This window comes from Macrotis lagotis, chromosome X (assembly GCF_037893015.1).
Source record: "Macrotis lagotis isolate mMagLag1 chromosome X, bilby.v1.9.chrom.fasta, whole genome shotgun sequence".
NCBI classification, from domain to species: Eukaryota; Metazoa; Chordata; class Mammalia; order Peramelemorphia; family Peramelidae; genus Macrotis; species Macrotis lagotis.
Window position 1 is genome coordinate 426,857,792 of NC_133666.1, and position 26,670 is coordinate 426,884,461.

General features: G+C 36.3%; 1 protein-coding gene across 2 annotated transcripts in view; it reads left to right on the plus strand.

The window, feature by feature from the left end:
• Positions 1-920: 920 nt before the first annotated feature.
• The window catches only part of TCEA1 (transcription elongation factor A1), a 37,307-nt gene continuing 11,557 nt past the window's right edge, over positions 921-26,670 (plus strand). The window contains exons 1-6 of one of the 2 annotated variants that reach the window (XM_074200691.1): positions 921-1,103; positions 6,763-6,825; positions 12,826-12,931; positions 15,574-15,661; positions 20,117-20,259; positions 22,113-22,169. In XM_074200691.1, the coding sequence (XP_074056792.1) occupies positions 1,041-1,103; positions 6,763-6,825; positions 12,826-12,931; positions 15,574-15,661; positions 20,117-20,259; positions 22,113-22,169 (520 nt within the window). In that variant the 5' untranslated portion in view covers positions 921-1,040. Of the gene's footprint in view, positions 1,104-6,762; positions 6,826-12,825; positions 12,932-15,573; positions 15,662-20,113; positions 20,260-22,112; positions 22,170-26,670 lie in introns of both variants that reach the window. The other variant, XM_074200690.1, reaches the window with a different exon arrangement.

Genomic DNA, 26,670 nt, shown 5'->3' on the forward strand with positions numbered 1-26,670 from the left:
TCACAAGATATCCACGAGGTTTCAGATCTGGCTCGGCCAGCTTACTTCAGTCCTTCATCACTTGTCATCAGAACTACTGCACCAGCCCCCTAATTGGCTTCCAAGTGGCTTTCCTAGAGCTCCGCTCGGACCGTGTCCCTTCTCTGCTCAATATAATACTTAGAATCAACAATAAATTTTTTCGTTTGAAGCAATTTACAATTTGGCTTCAATTTACCGTCCCAATAATGCAAGCCCCCCGGGACCGAGCCGGGTAGATCGCAGGCGGACCCCGCTTCTCGGAGGCTGTCTTCCCCGCTGCGCGCTGCCAACGTGCCCACGTTACTCAGCTGCCAGTCGGTCAGGGGGCAGGAAGCGGTGGGTGCTTTTTCGCATTTCCTGAGAAGCCCTCGCTGGCATGGCCGGTGGGAGCGGCGCCGCTGGTGAGGGCCAGGGGCAGGGGGAGAGCCGGGGGACGCGGTGCCAAGACTGTCCGAGTCCGGCGGGCGGGCAACGGAAGTCCTGGTCCCGCGTGGGGGCCTTCGTGCTCCCCGCCTTGCTCTCCTTTTTCCAAGTCTCCCGCCTCACGGAGGTATTTTATTTTACTCTTGAAGCTGTTGTTTACTTGCAGTCGTACCATTTCCCCGATCCTCCTCCCGGCCCGCGCCGGTCGTGGAAGGCGATCTGCCGGACGGAGCCGAGGTGAGCGCCGAGGGAGCCCGGCCCCGCGCTGCTTCGCTGCGCCGCCCTCCGCAGAGGTGCCGCCCCGGCCCGGCCCCCGCGGCGCGGGCCACTTCCGCCTCTCGGCTCGCGCCTTCGGGCCTGGTCTCCGGGTATCGGGGGTGGATTGGTGCTGCCTGCCCGGCTCGGCCAATGGGGAGACTGACAAGGCCTGCGCCGGGGCGGGGCGCTCGGCGACGCCCGGGCTTTATTTGTTGCTGAAAGGGCCCGGGCCTGGCTCCTCGGCGGCGGCTCTTCCTCCCCGGACATCGCCCTTTCGCCCCGGCTTCGCCCGCGTCCCGGCCCCACGGGGGTGGGGGGCCGCGAGACCCGCCGGAGCCATGGAGGACGAGATCATTCGTATCGCCAAGAAGATGGATAAGATGGTGCAGAAGAAGAACGCGGTGAGCGGGGCGCGCGGGGCGGGAGGCGGCGGCCCGGAGCGCCGGCCGGGCCCGGGGAGCGCCCGCCCCCCGCCTGCCGCGCGCCGCCCCCTCCCGGCGCCCCGGGTGTTACTCGGCAGCGGGCGGGGGCAGGGCGCGCGCGGGGCGGCGCGGCCGGGCGGGGGGAGGGGAGGCGGCCCGGCTCCGGGCCGCTGCGGGTGCTTCTCTACCTTTGGGGCGCCCGGGGGCCCCCGAGTCGGGAGGGTCCTCCCCGCGAGGGGCCCGGCGCGCTCCTCCGCGTGGCGGTGCGTGTGTGCGGGGCAAAGGCGGTGGTCGGCGGGCCGGGGGCCGCACAGGCCCGGGCCGCACGCCGCGGGCACGTGAGCCGTGCCCGCACACGGGCCGCCCCTCTGCGTTGTGCTTGTTAGTGTCCTCGGCGCGGGGGCCCGTCCGGGGGCGCGGGGGGCACGGCCCCGTCCGGGGGCGCGGGGGCACGGCCCCGTCCGGGGGCGCGGGCCGCCGCGGCGACCCACAGCGTAACTACCGCGCTCCCCAAATGTTACCCGGGAACAAATGCTCCGACTCGTCCCCACCCCTAACCGCAGTCAAGCCAGTCTGCAGGGTGGCCGTGGTGCTTCCCAGATCCACACTGAGTGGGTGAGGGAAGCAGCTTTTGCTGGGATCCACTTCTTTTCTTTTTTTTGCCTGTACTTCACATTTTCTCACGCTTGGAATTCATCAACTTCAGGAACCTTTCCGTAGTTGGCACCCACCTGCTTCAATCACTCTCTCTAAAGTTCATTTTCAAGCCTTATAAGTTTTCTTTCAAAATGCTCGCGCTCTCTCTCTCTCTCTCTCTCTCTTTCTCTTTCTCTTTCTCTCTCTCTCTCTCTTTTTAGGTTTTTGCAAGGCAAATGGGGTTAGGTGGCTTGCCCAAGGCCACACAGCTAGGTCATTATTAAATGTCTGAGACTGGATTTGAACCCAGGTACTCCTGACTCCAAGGCCGGTGCTTTATCCACTATGCCACCTAGCCGCCCCGTTCTAATTGTTCTTTTACTGGAATTAAAATTTTTATTTTCCAAATCAGGAATGAAGGAAGAAGAGAAAGAAATATATGTCATTACTTTAGTTAGTAAAAAGAAAAATTAAATGGGCCACCTAAGTCATAGGAATATTAGAGGCTTTCAAATCCAGTAAATCGAGGAAAAAGAGGTTCAGTGACTTGACCAGGATCCCACTATGGTAGGATCTGAACCAAGGTCTTTCTGATCCCAAGTCCCCTTCCCTGTTCTCAAAGTTATACTATTTGGGGGAAGGCTCCCCAACTCCCAATTTGCCCCCCACCCTCAAGTGCTGAGGCAAAGGCTTAAAAAACTAGATTGTTTCTGAGACCTTTTCCATCTGATTCTGATGAATACAACCAAAGGTGAAGACTTAAAGGATTTGATGTTTATCTTTGATTCAGAAAAATCCACTTCTTATTCTCCCCTTACCTATGGCAATTTATTTATTTATTTGTTTGCTTTTTTGGGGCAGGTGGGGATGATAGTTAACTTTTGTACTCCACTAAGCATCTATCACAATTTTTATCTGTTAATTTTACATTTATCCTGTCCTTTTCCTGTGAATACTTTTCTCAAGACAATCTAAAACACCAAGGTAAATGTTTTTTGTCGAATTTTTTTCCATAAGTTTTAAGCTGTATTCTTTACACAAGTGGACTTAAAAAATACCTTTGACTGTGTAGACTTAGACATAAACTGATAGCCAGCACAATTCTGCTATATTTTTTTTCCTTTAAAATCATTCAGACCTGGGTTCAAAACCCGCCTCAGACACTTAATAATTACCTAGCTGTGGCCTTGGGCAAGCCACTTAACCTCATTTGCCTTGCAAAAAAAAAACAACCTAAAATCATTCTGTATAGCCAAATGTCAAAAAACTCACAGATAGGAAATGAAGCAGGAAGTCATCTTTTAGAGATTAGTCCAAACTGAAGTTCTTTGGTTCTCTGAAATAAAAATATTTTAGGAATAAATTGGATTGGGGATTATAAACTTATATGTTGATGAATAAAGTTCTTTCAGAAATTAGAAAAAAGATGGCAGTTCTAACTTTCATCTCCATAGTTTTGTTCAACATTTATGTTATTTTTCTTTTCAAAAATTAGGGCAAATCACTTGAGTCAAACATCAATGACTGATAAAACCTTTATTTTGTTTTTTCCTCTAAATTAGGTCTTGTGATGCTTATCACCCAGTCATGATAGTACATATTGTGAATCCATTCATCTGATAGTAGAATTAAATTTTTGTGTAAGATTATCTTTTATGCAATTTGTCCTTTATGTTCTTTAAAATCTGAAGATCTCTTCAATGCATCAGTGAACATAGTACTCTATTCAATTCCCTTGTACCACTTTTTTTAAGGTTTTTTTTTTTTTAGCAAGGTGATGGAGTTAAGTGGCTTGTCCAAGGCCACACAGCTAGGTAATTATTAAGTGTCTGAGGCAGAATTTGAACTCAGGTACTACTGACTCTAGGGCCAGTGCTCTATCCACTGCACCACCTGGCTGCCTCCCCCCCCCCCACCACTCTTGATACTCTCTTCCCATAAATCCTACCTAAAGGATCACATAAAATTCCTTAGTGCATTTGACATCCTCACAACACATTATTCTGCTCTAGAAAGAGTTTGCTTCCAGATAAAATTTTCACTTTTAAAAAAATTTAGAATTTATGTCTTTTTTTCCTGCAAAGAATATTGTAAACATAAGATTAGTTAAAGGTATGATAAATTGAGGTATACCCTAATTTTCAGAATTGCTAAGTTATCAGTGAAGTGAATCTTATTTGTTTTGCCTTTGATTTTGATTATAAAATTGGAGCTGTGTTTCTATGGGGGGAGAAAAATTCTCCCAATGAAGTCATTAGAATACTTTGGAGCACTTTTCCAACTATGTCTCCTTCCCAATTCTGAAATGTCTTTTTTTCCTTGTTTCATAATAAGTTTTTATAGAAACAAATAATTGAGAAGGGAACCTCAAAGGCCATCTCATTCAACCCATATGTAAATAATTCTCTTAGAATAACAGACAAATGGTAATCTGTATATAATCTTGTTTCAAATCTTCCCCAAGACAGTTATTATTAATCTCAATGTTTCTTGGTTTTCTTAACTCTGAAATGAGGGGATTGCATTCTAACCTCATACAAATGAAAGCTCAGGTCCAGTTCCTATCCTTCAGTTATTTAAAGTAGTAGAAAAAACCAGATGGAATATTTGCCATCTGCTAATTGTATTTATTAAGGTTTAAAATTAGGCAGATTTTCCTTGACCAGGGTTTTAAAAAAAAGCTTTTATAGACACACACACACAACTAACTCTTAGCCAGTTTAGTTCTCCTTGTTAACCTTCCTTTTGAGTGCCTTTAGGTACGAATGAGAAAAATCATTAATTACCTACAGAATTCAGGAACCAGTTCTATATCATTTGGTGACATTGATTATATTTTGGCAATAAGTGGAGTTTTTTTTAACCTAATTAAATATGGAGACCTTGAAGAGGGTTTAGATTTAGCTTTATTTGGAAGTTTGTTTATACTAAGCATAGAAAGAAGGAAACATGAGTAAAGAGAGAACTTAGAGTTTTGAAGAGAGTTTATGTGGGTAATTATGAACAAGTTTCTTTGGTTTTCTTTTGAACTTGAAACTAAATGGTAATTGAATTGCATCAGGAGTAGTTGAGGTTTGATGTTAGAATTTCTTGGGTTGAGTCATAAATATGTTATAAGGTAGAAAATTTACTAAATATAGACTATTCAAAAGTATATAATTGCTTTATCAAGAAAGTTTTTCTTTTAACTTTTGGTGTGCTAAGGCAAAAGCATTCCTTCCTTTTTTCCAATTATAGTTAGGATGATCTTCATATATAAAAATTTAAGCAATTGGATCATGTGAAGTAAGCTGATTGGACATCAAAGCTTCTATTTCTAAGAATGGTTGATTTTTTTTTTAACTTTATTACAAATTAAATTTTCTTGTAGGTAAAATTGTTAGTTCTGTTAACAATTATTTCAGGAATCTTATGACTTAAAAGATTTAATGATGACTGGAGGGAGATTTCTTTATGACTATTAATCGTTTTGTCTTAGTGTAATATGCCAATCCTTATTGCTCTGTTATAGATGTAGTACTCCGAACTATTTCTGCATTGTCTATTTGAACTAGTGTGACAAATTGTCTTGTTCCAAAATAATGTGTTAAGTGTTTCATAATAAAGCATTAATGAATCTTTACTAGATCTTATATATTCAACTTTCAGTGAGTACTATGAACTAATTTTGCCTTTGAAATTAAACTGATTCTTTCTTCCTCTTGCATCATTATCAGTAGGAGATGCTGTAATCTATTAGACTTGATGTTAAGTAACTAGCTTGTTTGATTTTAGCTTTTCATTGCCAATTAAATGCAAAATATGGTTTGAATCCAACTAAACACGACAATTAAGTATATATTTCAAGAGGTTCCACAATTTTAGTCTCAGTTCAAAAAGATGAAAATGAAAAGATTGAATCTTGAAATTTTAAGACAATATTCCCAGCTAATTCAGGAATGTATGCAAATTACAGTATTTTAAATTCTTTTTTATTTTTTATAACTACTAAAAATGGGAAAAGTGCTTTGTTAGTCTCCTAGGTAGTATAAGTTTTTTTCTTTTTTTTTCTTTGACTTCAATTTTTCTGGTAAAGCACATAGGCTTAAGTTTAAGTTGTTTGTTTAGTGAATCCATGGAAATAATAGAGCCAAAAAAACAATCACACAGAAGGGAAAATATATAGACCAGTTATAGTCTGTAGCCACACTGATAAGAATGTACACGATATGTTTAGTGTGAGTTTTAGGTTTTAGATCTTTAGATCTTCAGTAATGCTTCTGAAGAGGGGGAAAGTGCTTGTACAATAAATTTTGTGCTTAACAGAATGGGCCAGGACTAAGGCTTTTCATTAATATAGATTTGGGGGAGGGAGGGATAGTAATTGATAAATATGTCCACATTGGATTGTCTTTAAGCATTAGAATATTCCTTAGGAGAAATTAGGTGTATTTACAAGTTAGTGTGAAAAGAACTGACTAATCTTTTCTTGATATATCCCAGATGGGATTTAAAGTGTTATTATACTATTGTATGTAATTAGAGGCTAGTTGGGACACTGGCTTGGTCAGAAAGACCCAAATTCAAATCTAGCCCTAGACACTAGCTGTGTGACACCCTGGGCAAAGTTACTTAACTTCGGCTTCAATTTTCTCAGCTGAAAATTGGGTGATAATGGCATGCCACTCCAAAGATGTTGTGAGGTTCAGATGAGATCATACTTTTGTAAAGTACATTTGGTGGTTTGGCTTTTCACCTGCCTTATTTCATATTTCTTTCATGGTGACTCTCCTTGACATTTTTTCCCCTTAGTTTATTTACCCTGCCACCCTCTGCCTGTTTTCCTCCAAACCCCTGAAGAATGCCCCCCCCAATCCAATTCTCAGCAGTGCCAAGAGCTATCTATTTTGACCTTGTGGAAACAACGGATCATGGATAGGAAAATATGTTAAAAGTTCATTTCTACTTTCTTTAGGATATTAAAATGTGACTAAATTAAATATTTTGATATTTTGTTTTATAGGCTGGAGCGCTGGATTTACTAAAGGAACTTAAGAATATTCCTATGACTCTGGAATTATTGCAGGTATGTTCTTATATCATTAAGGGAATTATGGTATACCATAATGCTTAAATAAATGAACCCCAATCAATACCTTAAATACTCCTGATTGAAGTTGTGACCTTTTTTTTCCCATGCTATAATAAAGCAGTTCGTTCTTTAGTCATTTTTTAAAATTTGAGATAACCTAAAATAGTCATAAGTTTACTTTGGATATAAGAACTAGTTCCAAAATTTGAGTTAAATTGTTCGTTTTCAAGAAATTAAAAACATAATGGGATGAGGGAAGAATAAGAGCATGTTATTGGCATTGATTGCCAACTTTATGTTTAGATCCAGCTTTTGGGGATTATGGAAAGGATTTCGATGGATGCTCTTAAAAGTATTCAAAGAAGACAAAAAGATGAATGTTGAAAACTATCGTTATATGTAATTGAAAAAAAAGTAATATTCAAAGAAGACGACGAACACGATGTTTTTTCTGGGATGTATTTCCTAGCCAGAATTTCCTCCTAGTCATCTTTCCTAGTTTAAGTCACAGCTAGTGAAGAGTAGTGAATTAAGAGACAATTTCAGGTAGTTGAAAGAACGCTGGATTTGAAGTCTCAAATGTCTGTTACTTATCCCCTTTGTGACTTCACTGGGCCTCATTTTCCTCAATTGTCAAATTCATGTTTTAACTCTACAACTAGGTTGTCTTCTCCTTGAAGTCAGTGATTATATCTTAACCTTTATATCCTATATAACACTTGGCACAATATCTTGGACGACGTGGTTGTTTGGTAAATGCTTATTGAAAGATTAAGTGAATAGTTATAAAGAATTCATACAAATAAACAGGTAAGTTGTTTATTTTCCTTTCTTTTACATTTTTCTCAGGCCTTTCCCTCTCTAATGCTTTCTTTCTGGTGTTCTAGGTCCATCAAAACTAGCTTTATAGCTCAGAGTATCCCCAAACCCATGGTTGAGGCAGCTAAGCAAGCAGTACAGTGTATATATTGCTCAACTTTGTGTCAGACGACATTTGAAATTTAGCCTTAGACGCTATAAGTATATGATTTTGGGCAAATCATTTTACTTCTTTCAGTCCCTTATCCATCAGATGGGGATAATAATAACCCTAGCTCCCAGGGTTATGGTGGAGAATAAAATGAGAAAATATTTGCAAACCTTAAAAGTGCTATATGAAAGCTAACTATTAGTAGTAGAAGGAGAATGAGTACTACTAGCAGCGTTACCATGACTTTTTTTTAACCTGCTTGTTCGGTGTTAGTTTCCATGTTATTTTTTTAGAAAGATTTTATTTGAGTTTTACAGTTTTTCCCCCCAGTCTTCCTTCCTTCTGCCCCCACCCCCACCCCAGAAGGTAGTCTGTCAGTCTTTATATTGTTTCCATGGTATACATTGATCTAAGTCGAATGTGATGAGAGAGAAATCGTATCTTTAAGGGAGAAAAATAGAAGTATAAGAGATAGCAAAATTACATAATCAGGTAACAGTTTTTTTCCTAAATTAAAGGTAATAGTCCTTGGTCTTTGTTCAACTCCACAATTCTTTCTCTGGATACAGATGGTATTCTCCATTGTAGACATCCCCAAATTGTCCCTGATTGTTGCCCTGATGGAATGAGCAAGTCCATGAAGATTGATCATCACCCCCATGTTGCTGTTAGGATGTACAGTGTTTTTCTGAGTTTGCATGTTATTATATTAATTGGAAGTGATTTATATTCTTAATTTGGACAAGATTACTGCTGAGGTTCTAAGTCTAAAATTTTGTGATTTTTTTTTTTGTTCCCCTTATAAATTGCTGTCTTTTTCATGTGTATATTGTGTATATCAGTGGTGGCATATTCAAATAGAAATTGGAGCCACTAATCCCTACAGGCTACATATTAACTTAGAAAACTGCATTGTCACAGGCATCTATATTTTTATTTATCTTGTCAAGTATTTCTCAGTTGCTTTTTACTCTGGTTTGGTTGGCACTGGGAAACATCGTGGACTCCGTGCTGCTTGCACATTTTTGACCTCTTGGATGTGTGTATTTACCTATTACCCATTAAGAGGTACCACACCTAGTAGTGTACACTACAATCAATATACTTATGTTACTGTGCCTATACTTATACAATGTTGAGTTTGTTGTTATTCAGTCATTTCAGTTGTATTCAACTTTCTGTGACTCCGTTTGGAGTTTTTTTGGGCAAAGATATCAGAGTGGTTTGCCATTTCCTTCTGTAGCTCATTTTGCAGATGAGGAAACTGAGATAACAGGTTTAAGTGATTTGGCCAGGATCATAGAACTAGTAAGTATCCATGACCAGCCTCCCAAGTCCATCATTTTATGCACTGAATCTCTAGGCAGCCCTACAGTATTGAGTACAAATACAAAGAATGAAACAATTCCTATTCTAAGAAAGAGTTTATCTATCTATATATTATGGTCATATTTTATGTGTTTTTTAATTGGTATTTTTATTTTTCCAATTACATGTCATAAAAGTGTGTTTATATTTTGAGGCATCAAGTACCCATGAAAGTATATACAAAATAAATAGAAACTGGGAGAGAGAGAACAAACATTTGAGAGGATTAAGAAGGACTTCATATAGAAGGTGATGCTTGAGCTTTGTTCCCTGTCAGGAGGGAGTGATTTCTAGGCATGAGGATCAGAATGCTGTGTGTGTGTGTGTGCGCGCGCGCGCGCGCGCGCTGAACAGAAGACAAGTTTGATCACATTACAGAATTGAAGGAGATAGATTTGTGTACAATGAGGCTGGAAAGCTGCATTTGGTGTCAGAGAAAAGTTCTTTAAAAGCAAAAACAGTATCTTAGTGGTACTAGGGAGTCTTTAGCTTGAGTAGAGACATGACATGATTGTCAGATCTTGCTTGAGAAAAATCACTTTAGAAAATATATTTATGGAAGATGGATCTGAACAGGAATAAACTTGAGGACTAGATAGGAAGCCATCCTAATAGTGTTTGTGTGAGTTGATGAGGCCCTGAACTAGCATGATGTTTGTGTGAGTAGAGAGAAGGGATCAAAGATAAGAAATGTAAAGACAGAAATAGCAAAATTTGGTAATTGATTAGGTATGTTAAGTGAGTGCAAGTGAGGGGTTAAGGAATGAAGTTCCAGTCAACAAGCATTTATTTTAACATCTTACTGTATTTTAGGAACTGAGGTCAAGGATATATTTACAAGTAGAAAAAGCATACTCAGTGTCCAAATATAAATAATTTGTCAGTTTAACCATACTACTATTTTTTTTTTTTTTGCAAGGCAATGGGGTTAAGTGGCTTGCCCAAGGCCACACAGCTAGGTAATTATTAAGTGTCTGAGACCGGATTTGAACTCAGGTACTCCTGACTCCAGGGCCGGTACTCTCTCCACTGCGCCACCTAGCTGCCCCATCATACTACTTTTCATTAACCAAGTATATACAACTTGTTGGGACGTGTGAAGTTCTTTAGAAGCTGAACTTTTCAGGTTTGAATGTCTATGCATTTTTTAATCTTTCTGTTAATCTATTTTATTTCTATAATTATCTGGGCCAACATATATAGGTATATTATACTTGGTAGACTAGAAGTTAGAGAGAGAGAACAAATCAATCTGAACTCCTTTTCAGGTTTTAGATTTGGCAGATGAAACATCTTAATCTTTTTGGTTTTAAGTATGGAAATCAAGATCTATTAATTGTATTGGTTGACCATTATGAGCCTAATAGGATAATTATAAAACATGATCCTTTAAAGTACCTTTGGGTTTTGCTGTTAAATTTGAGACTTTAAGAGAACATGATGCCATAATTAAAGAATAAGTAATTAGGAAAGACAAAAATGATGAGCATTATGATTGATTTGATATATTTTTCTTACCATCCATATTTCCTTTTTTTATTATAAGGTGAACTCATCTAAAGGAATTTTCTCTAATCTATAGGTAGCCTGAATGGTCCTACCTGTCAGTTGTAGATCTGTGATCCTGTGATTACAATAAGTACCAAAAAAAGAAAGTTAACAATTATGTCTTTTGGCCCTTAGAAATGCATATTAACAAAAGCTGGTATGTTTTATATACTTATACCAACCTGCCATTTCTCCTACAAGAATAACATTCTTATTTTTAATAAAAGCTTTTTTTTAACATCACCTTTATTTCTGATCTATGCCACCCATATCTTCTACCCACTGAGACATCTCTTGAAATATATATGAAAAAAGTGAGGGGAGTATAATTTAGATAAACCCAACAAACACTTCATCTGAGTCTGACAGTAGTTCTGTCTTCATTCAGAGTATATCCCTCCTTACTTTGTGGGAGTAAGGGTCATTTTGTCAACTCTTCTCTGGAACTAGGTTTCATCATTACAATTACAGCTGGTAGTTAAAAAAAATCAACAAATTTATATGATTATAGTTCTATCTAAGGACAGGCTAACTAGCCTGGCTTAATTGGCAAGGCACCCTGAGGGAGACAAAGGTGGCAGTTGGTGCTGGGTAAGTCAAGACAATACCACCTACTAGCTTGACCACTGTCTTCCCCGATATAATTCTTCAAATCCAGGAACTTTAATTTATTCATTCACTCATTCATTTATATATCAATTCATTTGTGTCCCTGGTGCCTAGCACAATGCTGAATAAATGCTTGCTGATTTATTTAATGTGATTGTTTATAATTTTTGAGAACTTATGTCCTCTGACCATTTAACCATTAGGGAAAGGTTCGTGATCTTCTATATAGACAGCAAAGTAGCGCAGTAGATAAAATACTGGACATTAGAGTCAGGAAAGTCTGAGTATATATAGATCCATCCTCAGGCACTACCTGTTGGACCCTGGACAAGTCACTTAACTTTTCTGTGCCTCAGTTTCATCTTCCATAAAATGGAGATAAAGATAGTACCCACTTCACTGGATTGTTTTGAGGTTTAGTGAGTTAACACATGTAAATCACTTTGCAGACCTTAAAGTGCTATATAAATGCTGCTTTAAGTAGTCATATTTTTTTATACATTTATTATGTGGGTATGTGTATATACCCACATATACATATATGTACATACATATATATATATATATATCTTATCCATCTGACCAGTGCTAATAATATTGATTTTCTTAGTGCAAAAGCTGTTCAGTAGCCTTTAACTCAAAATATTCTCTTCTTTATGATAGCTTCTATTCCTTTTTTTTAAGATCTCTTATTCATATCTTTGAAAGGTACTTCACTTGGTTCTCATATTTTATGGTATAATCATTTAATATTCAGTTTGTATTTCTATTTTAATGTGGCATATGGTATAGAATATTGATCTAAATATAATTCCTTCTAAACCTGATTTCCAGTTTTCCAGGCAATTCTTGTTAGATACAGGGTTCTTTTTCCAAGTAATTTGGGTTCATCAAACACTTGGTTATTGAGTTTTCCCAAGCTTGTTTTCAAGAGAACTTTATAAAGCAATCTGCATATATATATAATGATAGACTTGATGAAGCAACATTTGATATAATAAAATGTTAGGCTTATAATTAAATAATGTTTATGTATATATAAAGTTTCATCTGAAGAATTAAGTTGATCAATAGAATCCTATAACTTTTTACATCATGGAATAGAAGTTTGGATGCATGGCAAGTAGTAGTATTTGAGTGAAATTTGAGACTATTTGTAACAGGCTATAGTTTGTTTAGAATCTAAATGCAGTCCAAAGCATACTATTTTCACTTTTTAAGGTTTGTTTTATTTTTTTTCTTTGTTTTTCTTCTGGTTTTTTTCTCCTTTCACAACATAACAATATGTTAAATGTTATTGTACATTTGTAACCTATGTTTGATTGCTTATTGTCATGGGATGGGAGGAAGGAAGTAAAACTGTACAATTCAAAAGCTTACAAAAAAGATGAATATTGAAAAAATTATCCTTGCATGTACTTGGAAAAAAATAAAAAAAAAACATTTAAAAAATAAACATTAGTTGCCCAAATAAATTTACTTTTGTGATTGCCTTGCAGTCTACAAGAATTGGAATGTCAGTAAATGCTATTCGCAAGCAGAGCACAGATGAAGAAGTTACATCCTTAGCAAAGAGTCTCATCAAATCCTGGAAGAAGTTGCTTGGTATTATAATAATCTGCATTCTTAACTATGTCCTGTTCTACTTTTTGCATCTCAAATTTTTTTCTTCCTCCAAACTTAGCTTATGATGTTATTTTATATCTATAATAATGGTGGTCTTCGTTTCATCAATTTTTAAATTAAAATTAATTAGCACTCATTTTTGACTTTTCCTAAATATTATATATGTTGTTTTCCTATATTTTATTTATATCAAAATACATTTACATATATATATATGTATGTTCATAGTTAGAAAACTCTTAGAAGAAAGTTTTTAAAAATATCCACTTACTCTAAATTATGATAAAAAGATTAAAAGCATAAGGTAAGTTTAGAAGCATTCTTAAAACAAGTTTGAAATTACTTATGTCATTGTTTATTGGATTTCAATTATGTATTGAAATATGTTTTATGTGATTACACATATTTAACCCATATAAAATTGCTTACTGTCTTAGGAAGGAAAAGAGGAAAAAAATTTGGAACTTTTAAAATTTTATTTAAAAAATGTTTAAAATTATCTTTACATATAATTGGGAAAATATTATTTTAAAATTTTTTAAAGATGATCTTAATAAGAAAATTTAAAAATTGTATTAATCCTTCTAAATAAAGATTTGAAATTATTAGCTTCAGATTTGTAGTTGAAAATGAGTGAAGTTTTCATATAGACTGTGTGAGTGAGTATGCATTTCTGAAAGACAGGTTTATATCCCTGGGAAAGCATCACACCAGACATTACATTTTATTTTTGTGCTTTGCTACTGAGTTTTATTGTAATAATCTTTTGATTATGGTTTTCCATAAACTACCATTCAGATGAATAGGAAAAATTAATATAGATATATGCTAGAACACTTAGTTTCTCAATTTACCAGCACCACAAGATTATTTGGATAAAGTCTTTTTTCTTTTTTTAAACGTGCCTGTAAAATAACATGCTTCTTAGTGGGTTTAAAACATATTTGAATTATTCCTTCATGCCTCATTCTACCTTGAGTTTTCATTCCACATTACCTGTTGTCTGTTGGACATCATTTCCAAGTCAGTTTGTACAAAGCAGAAGTCATTATCTTTCTCTATAAATTCATCTCTCTTCTAGATTTATCCAGTTTTTTTGAGAACACCATAATTGTTCTAGTCACCAAGGTTTGGAACCTTGGAGTCATCTTTGTCTCTTCATTCTCCCTTCCTCCACTTTGTAGAATTAAATGACTTGCCCAGGGACACAGAGCTAGTGTCTGAGGTTGAATCTGCACTCAGATTTTCCTGATTCTAGGTCTAGCACTTTATCTACTGGGCTACCTTGTTGTCTACATATAAATAAGCCATTCCCCAATGATTAAATGGTCAAAGAATATTAACATAGCTCTCAAAAATTGTATGAATTATAAACAACTATATCGAATAAACCAACAAATGCTGTCTTTGGAGTCAGGAAGACCTAGACTCATATTAATTCTGACTTACTGGCTATATAGGTGAGTCATTTATACTTTCTAACCCTCAATTTCCTCATCTCTAAAATAAATATATGATGTTGTGAAGCTCACTTAAAAGTAGTATATATAAAGCACTTTGTAAACAGTAAAATACTCTGTAATTGTTTGTTGTTATGATGGTGATTTGTTTTTCAGTTGGAGTCTCATGTCAGATCTATTTTTTCAAAAACCTCCATCATAACTGCCATTCTAGTAAGGCCTCCATCTTTTGCCTGAAGTATTCAAAAAGACTCCTTTTACAAAGCTACTTTGGAGAAAAGCATTAGTTCTTTCCAATTAGTTCTTTCCATTAGTACTTTCCAATCCATCCTCTACCCTCATGCCTCTTCAGTCTTCCTAAAGCTCAGGACCATGTAATTCCCCCTAAGATTCTTAGATGGCTCTCTCTTATTTGTGGGATTAAGTAAAAAGCCACAGTTTCTTTCCATACTTATTTCTCATTATTCCTCTTCACATACTCTATTACCTATCCAAATAGAATACAGACAATTTGTGGTTTCTTGAACTTAATGTTCTATCCTTTATTTTCTTCCCTTTCTCCCATCACTACAACATATTCACTTATCACCTTTGTCTTTTAAGATCTTTAGAATTCTTTATTCAAGGCTCAACTCAGGTGCCATCTCCTATTAAAAAAACTTGAGATACTCTTAGTCATTAATACTCTTCAATTTATCTTACACTAAATGTTATGTTCCCTAGTAAAATATAAGTTCCTTTAAGATAGAGATTAGTTTTATATTCCAGTACATAACATATAGTTAGAACCTGATGAATGTTTTTAGAGTAGACATACTTATTTCGAGATCACTGCTGCATTTTGTTTAAGTTCATTTTCATTTGTGGTATTCTATAGCCACATCCTTATTTTTATGGAAAAAACCTAAGTATTCATTTTAATTCAAGGCAGCATATTTTTAGTAAGAGCTAATAAGGAAAAAAAGAGTGGAGAAGTGGTGAATAGTTTTCATTGTTATGCTTATAGAATAATAAAGGATCCAAACTTCATCCATTTAATAAGAGTTATGTTTTAATGTTTAAGATCTTAACTTTCCCCCTTCAATATGAAGCATTAATTAAAGGTTATATTTCAGTCTTTGTAACAAATGACTAAAGCTCTTTACTTCTGTACATTTTCAGATGGGCCCTCTACTGATAAAGATTCTGATGAAAAGAAAAAAGAACCTGCTATCTCCTCTCAAAATAGCCCTGAAGCAAAGGAGGAAAGGTATTTTGATCTTAAATGTGCTTACCTAATTGTGCAGAAAATAATACTCGTATGAAATTTTCACTGAATTGTCGTTGCCTTAATATAGTATGTATTATGACTTCACTTTTCAAAGCTGTACCATTGTTTTCTACTGAGACTCTTGTGAACCTGGGGTATTCTTGCCTATCACATAATTCGTGTTTATTTAAATAGAAGACGGTGTAGGTATTTATGGTGTAGTAATCAGGCAGAAGGAGATCCCATGATAATTTCTTTTCTGTGTGACTCAAATATAGACTAATCCAAATTTGGTTATATACCTCCCTGTTCATATGTGCTATCATTATTTTTTGTGTTTTCCTCTGTGTTGTCAAAATTTTTAAAGTTCGGAATAGATAAGACATAAAGGAATTATACTATAGTTCATCTTGAAGTGAATGACCTTTGTAGTTGTTTCCTGTTTGTTTTCTCTCCGTGAAAATGAGGATATTAGAACAGAATCTTTCACTATTTTTAAGTGTTATAGATGATATTTGTGGGTTGTTGTTTTTTTAACCGTAGTCACTCCCCACCAAAGACTTCCCTACTTTTCTATTCCCAATAGACCTCTCCTAAAGCCAAGAAAAGTAGGTAAGCAAAATCAGCTGATAATGTTTGTTCAGTAAGTGGCTGTATGATAAATTCTCATCATCAGCTTTCAAACATCACAATTGATCATTTAATCTGAATCTCAACTGCTTTGTACAATAGTACCTTTGGATACGAGTTTTCCCATTTTTCTTTCTCATTTGCCCACTATTCATTATAAGAACCCAGTTCCATTTATATCAGAATTTGTTCCACTATTTCCCAGTTAAATGGGGACCTATTTATTTTATTTGCTGTTATAAAAGTTGCTGCTATGGATATTTTTGTATATATGGACTTTTTCTGTGGGTCAATGAATTAACTCTTTGAGTTTATATAAGCACACTGGTGGGATTGTTGGGTCAAAGGGTTTATTGAGTTTAGGTGAGCCTATTATTTCAAACTCATTATATTCAGATAGTTTTCAGGTCAGATAGGTTGTGCTTTACTCTAGGAAGCTAAGATTAAGTTATAATAGGGCAAATCTACCAGTGAAAGATGAAAGATGCAGAAATGATGTTCTAAGGCAATTAACCAGGGGTGAAGGACTAGGTGCAGACAGGTTTAGTCACAGAGTTTAGAAGTGGTACCTTTTTTTTTTGTTTGATTCAACTAGAATTGTTTAAAGCAGAAGTGCAAGACTTACCTTTTCCACTTCATACGTTACCCATATTGTTGAGATCACAGAGATAGTGAAGTAAGGCATTAGATTCATTTCTTCATCAGCTGTTAGAATAATTAGGGATCAAACTGAGTAAGAAGAAGTTTAGTAAATATAGTTCATAGTTTCAATGTAATATACTCTGACCCATGGGTTGAGTACTGTGTTTAGTCCTGATTAATTTCGTTTTAGTTAAGATGTATCCAGAAAAAGGTAAATAAAATGGACTGATGAGAAATGGAAAAGATGCTATATCTGAATTGGTTAAAGGAATTTGTTCTGTTTAATTTGGAGGAGAGAAAATAAGAGGGAATGTGATAGCTATATATTTTAAGTATTTGAAGGACTGTGAGTGGAAACTTATTTTGCTTTTACCACAGGGTAGAACTAGAAATAATGGGTGGAAATTGCAGACAAGCTGGATTTTTTTATGTAAAGGAAAAAAATCTAAAATTTAGAAAACAATCTTCTAAAAATTAGTTATCCCAGAGCTGCTAAGGCTGTCTTGGGAGATAAAGCAAAAGCTCAGTCCCATCTGTTATAGTTGGTGCAGTGGATAGAGCTGAGACTTTGAATCAGGAAAGCCTAAATTCAAATTTCACCTCAGGCATTTTATTTACTAGCTGTGTGATCCTGAGCCAGATAGTTAACCGGTTTCCTCACCTGTGAAATGTGGATTATAATGGTACCTCCCTCCCAGTGTTCTTATAAGGATCAAGAGATATTTGTAGAGCATTTAGCACAGTGCCTGACATCACAATAGGTGCTATGTACATACTGGCTATTATTGTTGTTTTATTAGGATCATTAATTATTAGAATAAGTGGTATTTGAGGTTCCTTCCAACTTTTAGGTTCTATAAAATATTAGTGATATAGAATCCAGAAAGTTGTTCTAAGACACAGGCCTGATTTTCTGGAAATTTACATTCTAAATCATGACATTGATTTACCATATGTAGACAGTTTTAGTATTGTGGAAAGAACACATTTCTTGTTAGAAGATCTTGGTTAAAGACTTGCCTTTTCTACATAATAGCTATTTTTTTGAGATAAGTTTCTTGGAACTGTTAGGATCGGATGCACTGAGGTTTATAAAAGGCTTTATAATTTGAAGAAGGCTATATAAATAATAACTGGTGGTATGTTGTAAAGTTTCAAAACTGTTTTTTTTAAATGAGATTGAACTGATTATACACAGGACCATACATTTAGAACTGTAAGGGCCCCCCACAGAAATTTTCTTACCAACCCCTGTGGAAATTGGGGCTTAGAGAATCTACATGTTATTCCAGAGTTATCTTCTCAGTAACTCTGAGTAGGCATTATAGTTATTTTTATTCCCATTTCTGAATAAGAAAATTGATACACATAGGTTGTGACTGCCTGTATTTGTACAGCTAGTAAATATTTCAAAGATGGCACTGGAGCCTTAAACCATTTTGACTTCAAGTCCAGCACTTTCTCCTTTGGGTTATCAGTCTGTCAGTGTCAGCTACTATTAAATATTCAATGATTAAAGTAATTAAGACTCAAAGAAAGTCTCTTTCCTGTTATAAAATATATTGTACTTAAGAGGAACTTAAAATATTCTTGTTGAATAAATGAATAAAAACAGCTTTTATGAAAAACAAATTGCAAGGTGTTATGATTTCAGGTATGTACTGTTCATGATCTCTGTGTAAAGAAAATGAAAGCATAATGGTAACTATCTAGTGAAATGTTTGTGGCAGATATCTGGGGAAGAAAAATTTATTGTATTATATCAGCTGAGCAGTAATCAAAAGAGTATTAGAAAAATTCAGAGTGAAAAAATAATTTGTAGGTAAAATTGAAACAAGGAGTGACTAGTAGGTAACCTATAGTTTGATAATTGTAGAGCTTTTTTGGAGGATGTGGGATAGATTAAATAACTTGATTTACACAGGAAAGATGGTATTCATCTATTCAGCTAATTGAGGACAAGAACCTAGTTAAGATGTATCCAGAAAAAGGTAAATAAAATGGACTGATGAGAAATGGAAAAGATGCTATATCTGAATTGGTTAAAGGAATTTGTTCTGTTTAATTTGGAGGAGAGAAAATAAGAGGGAATGTGATAGCTATATATTTTAAGTATTTGAAGGACTGTGAGTGGAAACTTATTTTGCTTTTACCGCAGGGTAGAACTAGAAACAATGGGTGGAAATTGCAGACAAGCTGGATTTTTTTATGTAAAGGAAAGAGAGAAGGGAAAAAAGCAGAAGCTTATGTCTTTTATGAAGTAAAAAGTAGAATTTGATAGGTTAAAGGAAAAAGTGAAAAGGATTTAATGGAATTTACAGAGTAGGTAAAATCATTTTATCCATGGTGATTAGGAAGTTTCTTTGTAGAATTAACCATTTTAAATGTGATAACAGTGAATTGCATGGGGACACTGGATGGGTAAAAATGAAGTTGTAACTGGGCAAATAGACGATATCATTTGGAAAGAGCTTTGTGGAATACCTATTTTTAGTGAGAATGTAATAGAAAAAATTCATCTGAAGTAGTTGTTAATAGTTAAATTGGGTGAGAAATATTCTTTAAATTCCTCACTAAACTGCTAGTTTTGAAGGATTTTTCCTGAAGAGAAAAAGAAGTAGATTTTTCTCCTTTGTCACTACTTACTTCTAAGTACTCACTGCTTTTTGCCTGAAGGGTGATCATTTAATTGTGTTCTCTCATCTGCTACTCAGGTGGAAAAGACTCTGCTCTACACTCTTCTCTTGAAAGGCCATCTAGTACTAATTAGAGGATGTTCTCATTTCTCTTATGATTTTTTTCATTGAAATACTCCCTTTTCTAGAGAACCAAACTTCTTTAGTGTGTCATTGTAATGAATTGTAATTTTTATTAAGAAATCCATTACTTAGGCCAATTAGGGTTGGCTTATAATAGTTTGCTCTCTTGTAATTGCAAAAGTAATGCATTCACAATGATTTTAACTTTTGCACTTTCATGGAAGGAAGAAGGAATAAGATCCTCCAATTCCTCTATGTATCCTAGGCTTTTTGATCCTATATATTTAATCCTAAAAACTATTGCAAATGTTTTTTTATATTTCTACTTCATTTAAGCCAAAAGTATTATTTTTTACTGAAAAATGATAGCAAGGAAACAAATTGCTTTAAGAACTTTTTCCTGATTTTTGTCTATTTTTAGTAGCTCCAGTAGCAATGCAAGCAACAGAAAGGAAGAGACAAATGCTTCTGATTCCTTCATTCCATCTTTTCCCCGGGCACCAAGCACTTCAGATTCTGTTCGAATGAAGTGCCGAGAGATGCTTGCTGCAGCCCTCAGAACAGGAGGTAAGATCTGCCCAGCTCTTGCAGTGTGTCTTCTGTACCACTGATTCCAGAACACATTTACTTCCATCTTAGATGTCTTTCTTGCTCCTGCCATCTTTTGGCACTGATAAAGATCTGGTTCCTTCTGGATGTCATTGCTTCCCCAGCCACCTTTTCCAGTCCTGACCATACTTTTCTTCATAATCTTTCTTTCATAGTGGCAGAGTCAGAACACTTCTTACTCCCCAATGCTGCCTCCAGACTCATCCTCTGCCACTATCACAGAATATAATCTCTTCTCATTTGAGGTTCACACTGCACAAATTTATCACCCCATCTAGATGCTGGTGGCTGGTTATCTAGTGACCCCTAAAGCATCTCCTATTATTCCTGACTGCTTTGACAAAACAGACTGAGAGTTGAATTGACATGCCCAAGGCCACATAGTTAATGATTGACCATCAGAGCCAAGATCTGAATAAAATTTTCCTGGATCCAGGTCCAATGATCTTTCCACTGAACCACAATACTTAAGAGAACTTTTTAGAATTTTTACTATTTTAATTTTTGCTTTTTCTAAAAAGATTTATGCATATAATTTCTATTCATCTTACATTTTTAAGATAATTGCAGCTTTACCTTGTTGATATTGACTTTATAAAAGTATTTTTGTTGTTCAGTTGCTTCAATCATCTCTGACTCTTTTTAATCCCATTTGGGGTTTTCTTGGTAAAGATACTGGAGTGTTTTGCCAATTTTCTTCTCCAATTCTTCTTACAGATGAAAATACTCAGGCAAACTGGGATAAGTGACTTTCCCAGGATCACACAGCTAGTAGTTGTCTGAAGCCGATTTGAACTAAGGAAAATGAGTTTTCCTGACTCTAGACCTAACACTCAATTCACTGTGCCACCTAGCTGCCCAAAGAGCAGAGCTACTAAAGTTGTCATTGCTAAGAAAAATACTCTCAGTGTGAATTAAATGAGAAGTATCCAAGACTAAAGAGGTGATAGTTCCACTCTATTCAATTCTAGTCAGAATATTTGGGAGCGTTGTTCTAAATGTCCCATTTTAGGAAGGACAGTAATTTTTAGAATACTTAGAACAAATCAACCAGGGAAGGTTATCCTGCTTCAAGTGAGGGGCCCTCACCTGAAAGGAGGATTAGATTTTTTTTTTTCTCCTTGAGCCCAAGATGCAGAATTAGAAACAGTGGGTAGAAATTGTTCACATGGCCTTTTAGGCCCTTTGAACCCAAAGATATTTTTGGTCAGAGAGTAATGGAAGTTAGTTGATTACAGAATCATAAGCAATGTTTTGCATATTATGTAATAATATTCAAGTTTTTAGGCTAACTAGCCCACTTTTTTTGTCATTTCATTTGAACACTTTAATATTGAAAGAAGCATTTTTGAAAGTATTGCTTGGGGGCAGCCAGGTGGCGCAGTGGATAGAGCACTGGCCCTGGAGTCAGGAGGACCTGAGTTCAAATTCGGCCTCATGCACTTAATAAATAATTAACTAGTTGTGTGGCCTTGGGCAAGTCACTTAACCCCACTGCCTTACAAAAAAATTTTTTTAAAAGGAAGAAGTATTGCTTAAAGATTAAAATGCTAGGTAGTGGTAGAGGAAGGCAGAGATAATATAAAACTTTATTTTCCTAGGCAGTTTTGAAGTTCTCAAGGGCAGGCATCATACCTTCATTCATGTATCCTTCTCAGCATTTAGCACAGTGGTTTCTAAATAGTAAGAGTGATATATTTCGCTTTTTGCAAAATTAAATTATTTCACTGTAAGATTTCCCTTTCTCAGGAATTCTTTTCAGATACTTTAAGAAAACTTTAAACTTATGAATGTTTATAAATTATTTTCAGATGACTACATTGCTATTGGGGCTGATGAAGAAGAGCTGGGATCTCAGATTGAGGAAGATATCCTTTGAGAATGTAATTAGAGTAGTTATAGCCTAAGTTGGATATTTGTATCAATATCCTCTAGTTTTAAGTCTTCTTACATAGGGTTTCCACAAATGTCAGAGAGGAATCTCACAATTTAACACCTCATTTGAAATTGTTTGAAAGTGAGAGTTGGATCAGAGCTAACAGGAACCTATTTTGTCCTGTTGTTTAATATGTTTAATATGCTGTCACTTAGCAGTAAGATATATCAAAGGATTCGATGTAATGGCTTTTCATTCTTTCTCACCTCAGTACTAGGTGCCCTATAATTTTTATGTCCACTCTTAAATGTGCTGTCAAGGAATCTTTTATATATTGTTAGGTAAATAAAAGATAAAATATCTTTGAAAATGTTTACTTTCTGAAATTTTGATTATGTGCTTTCATATCCCTTAGGGAGGAATTAATACTTACTTTATTCAGTGAAAATCCTTCTACTCCCCCAGTATTGTTCTACTTCAGAAGATATGCCTGCTCCTTCCAGTGTGTCTTCTGGCTTAACTTGTTCCATAATGATCAAAAACTGCCTTTCGCCTTAAATGTATTTCTTTCTCTAATTATTTTTCTGGCACTGCCTTGAGACCTGACTCAGAAAGCACTGCTGCCCTTACTGCTCTCTCCTGTACTAGCCATACTTTAACTGATACCCTTCAACTCACTGTTGATGGTGGTAAAAGCAGACTGTTCCTTCCTACTCCTTACCTTTCCTTTCAGTTTCATGCCTTCTGCGTTCATAAACAAGTCTGGATTCTAGTGGTCATTATTGATTCCCAGATATTCTCCCTTTTTTTTTAGGGAGTTGAGTGCCTAACTCATCATACCAAGGGACTCACTCACATATTGATAATTCCTTCAAATACCCTAATTTTCTCATTGCTTAATCTATTCAAGACCTCCTTTACTTCGGCTATTGCATAAATGGATTTACTTTGGTGTTACAAAAGCCACCAAATCTTTTTGCTCCACATTTTGATTCTGAAATTCCTTTATCTGACTATAGTAAAGTCATTAAGCATTTATTAAGTGCCTACTATTTTCCTGGCACTGTGTTAAGGAGCTTCTTTCAAGGCATTTTCAATCTAATCTTTCTTTCCCAATACCTTACCATCTCTAACCTTTTTCCCCCCTTTACCAGGACTTCCATTCTTTCTAATTTTGATGCCCTCCCCCCCCCCATTTATTATACTGGCTACCATTTTTCCCTTTGTGAGCCAGTTCAATATTCTGTCTTCTCACAGTATCTGACTCATGCTATCACCATCGATCATATTTTGATAAAATCTAACCCTTGATTATTGCCCTCATCAACCATTTTCTTTATTCCTATTCATGGACTGCTGTACAGAGCTGCAGTAAATCAAAAAGCCATGTTTGCTGGGTCCATTACAAACTTATCTTCTCTAATCTCAATTGGGTCCTCACTGTGGCTACACAATTCTGCTAGTCCTTCTTACTTACTTTGCTATTTCATTCTTATCAGCAGTTGTTTCAAAACTTCTTGTTTCTCCTCAAGTCTTCTATGACATTTATCCCCCCCCCCATTTTAATTGAAGACTTTTGTTTTATACTTCAGTGAAAAAACAAGTAAGATTTTGCCATGGTCACCCTTTGATGCCTCCTTACATTTTCTCTAGCATCTTTCCCCTATTCTTATTCCTTCTTTCTCTTTAATCTTTAAGTCTTTCCCTTTCTGGGTTTTTGCTGTCTTCAAATGGGCTCCTATCTTCTTCCTCAACCTTGATCTTGCTATCTCTATCATTTGCCATCCTCTCATCTTTCCTCACCTTCTTGTATAAAACTCATTGAGAAAACTTTAAATTAGGTTCTTTCACTTCCTCTGGATTCCAACTTCATTATTTAATTAAATTTCTCTTTCTAAAGTTTTAGCAATTGTTTTTAAAAAATAAAGAATTCATCTACATTAGAGATAATAATTGAACCTATGAAAGTTGGTGACTTTTTTTTTTAGGTTTTTGCAAGGCAAATGGGGCTAAGTGGCTTGCCCAAGGCCACACAGCTAGGTAATTATTAAGTGTCTGAGACCAGATTTGAACCCAGGTACTCCTGACTCCAGGGCCAGTGCTTTATCCACTTGTACCACCTAGCTGCCCCTAGTTGGTGACTTTTTAAAAGAAATTAATTTTATTTTTATTATGAATGCATTCTTCCCTCCAAATCAGAATATTCCAGTGTACATAGCAGAACATAAAAGAATTGTCCACTGAACTTTAAATTTCCATCTTAAACTGCGTACTTTCAAAAAGTATATTCTTGAAATAACCCTACTTGTCTGTGCTTCCTTCTGGATGAATTTCCGTTATGTTCTGTGATATGCATTTAAAAAGGTTTCATTACCTCTTTTTTTTTTGGCATCCATGCTCCCTTTCCTGCAACAGACCAATCAAAAACCAGGAGCATATTTTAGGGGAAAAAAATCTTGTAATAAAAGGCATTAAGTCAAACAGAATCCAATTAGGACCATGTTCACAGCCTCTAACATCTATCTTTTTTCTGACAACTTTAATTCATTAACTTTTCTGTCAAGAAGTAGATAACGTGTCATGGTAAACACTGATGATAGAGTTATTCAGTGCTCTTTTTTTTTCCTTTTAAAGACTTATTTAATTTTCTTTTTATTTAAGGCAGTGGGGTTAAGTGACTTATCCAAGATCACACAACTAAGCAATTATAAGTTTCTGGGACTGGATTTGAACTCAGGTCACCCTGACTCCAGGGCTGGTGTTCTATCTGCTGCACCACTTAGCTGCCCCTTGTTCAGTGTTCTTAAGTCCTTCAGAGTTCTTCAGTGTTTTGTTTTTTCTGCTCACTTCACTCTCCGTTAATCTATATTCCTTAATATTCTCTGAAATCATCTTTTGGGATTTCTTACAGTGAATTGATATTATATTACATTCATATGCCATAAATCTGTTCAGCCATTCCTCAATTGATGAGGATCCTTTAGATGCTAGTTCTTTGTATGCCACTTTCCCTCCCTCCTCTCCCCTTTCTTTCCAGATCAGAAATTTTGCTTTCTCTAAGTACTCCTTCCTTGATTTTTTTATCCTCCCTCATCATAACCTCTGTTTATCCTTGTTTCTCTGTTGAATTTAATGGTTGGTGTATTTCTGCACTAAATCGTGTTGATATGTGTTGGGGTATGTGTGTTCAACCTTCCTTTGTCTATTTCTGATAAGAGTGAGGTTCATCTATTACTGCTTCCTCTACCTCTTTGTATACTTTTTTTACTCTCAGTTGTGGGAAATAGTTAAGTTCTACCTCATCCCTCCTGTCTACACCAGAGTAATCCTTTTACTCTCCCTTTTCCAACATTCACAACAGAACCAACCCACTTGCTTTTCTTATTTCATCCCCCTCCACATTTCCATTTGAAGACATTTAGTTTCAAAGGGATATTTCTTCATCACCCAATTAGAATATTAGCACTAGATCATTATACAATTCCTTCCAATTCAAATAAGACAACTTTCTAGGTTTCTTTGAACTTTTATTTTTGTATTCATAATTAAAAGAAATACTAAGTTTCATTTAGAGATTAGAAAATAAAGATGTAAATTTTTTTCCCACCTAAAATTCCTAGACTATTTGAAATCTTGCCCTTCTCTGTCTTCCTAAATAGTAGATAAAGGAGAATGATGATAATGTTGATGTCCTTTGTAATTGACGAGGACCAAAACATATAGGACAGGGTGAGCACAGAACTCATAGGCACCAACAAAATGACATTTCATTAATCATAAATCAGTTGATTAACAAATTAATTATAAAAGATTAATTCCCAGATTTGTACAACTTCACTCTGTCCTTTCTAGTCTTGGCTCTCCAGTAGTCTTTTTTTATTATTATTTTTAAAATTTTTAAAAAAATTTTTTGATTTTTGCAAGGCAATGGGGTAATTATTAAGTGTCTGAGACCATGTTTGAACTCAGGTCCTCCTAACTCCAGGACTGGTGTTCTATTCACTGCGCCACCTACTGCTCCCTCCAGCAGTCTTTTAGACATCTTGAACTAAATTTCCTGTAAACATCTCAAAATGAACATGTCTGAAACAGAAGTTATCTTTTTTTCCTCCTTTGAACTTCTCTGTTTGTGCCAAGGACATCACCGTCATCCTGGTCATCCAAGTAGGCCACTTAAGTTTCTCTTGATTCTCCCCTATCATTTGTACCATATGAAATATTTTTTCTAATCTTTTCATTTTTACTTTCATCAGATTTTTTTCCTCCCAGAAAACCTCCACCTATTCAGGCATTTTATCACTTTTAATTTGACTGTCATTATACATTCTTATTTATCTCCCTACCTTCCTTCTCTCCTACTCCAAACCCACCTCTCCTCAGTATTGGTCTGTGTCACTCTCTCCTTCTTTAGTTCTATGTCCCTTTATGCTATACACACCCCTCCCTCCCTACTTAATATTTCAGTGACTCCTTACTACTTTTGGCATCTGATC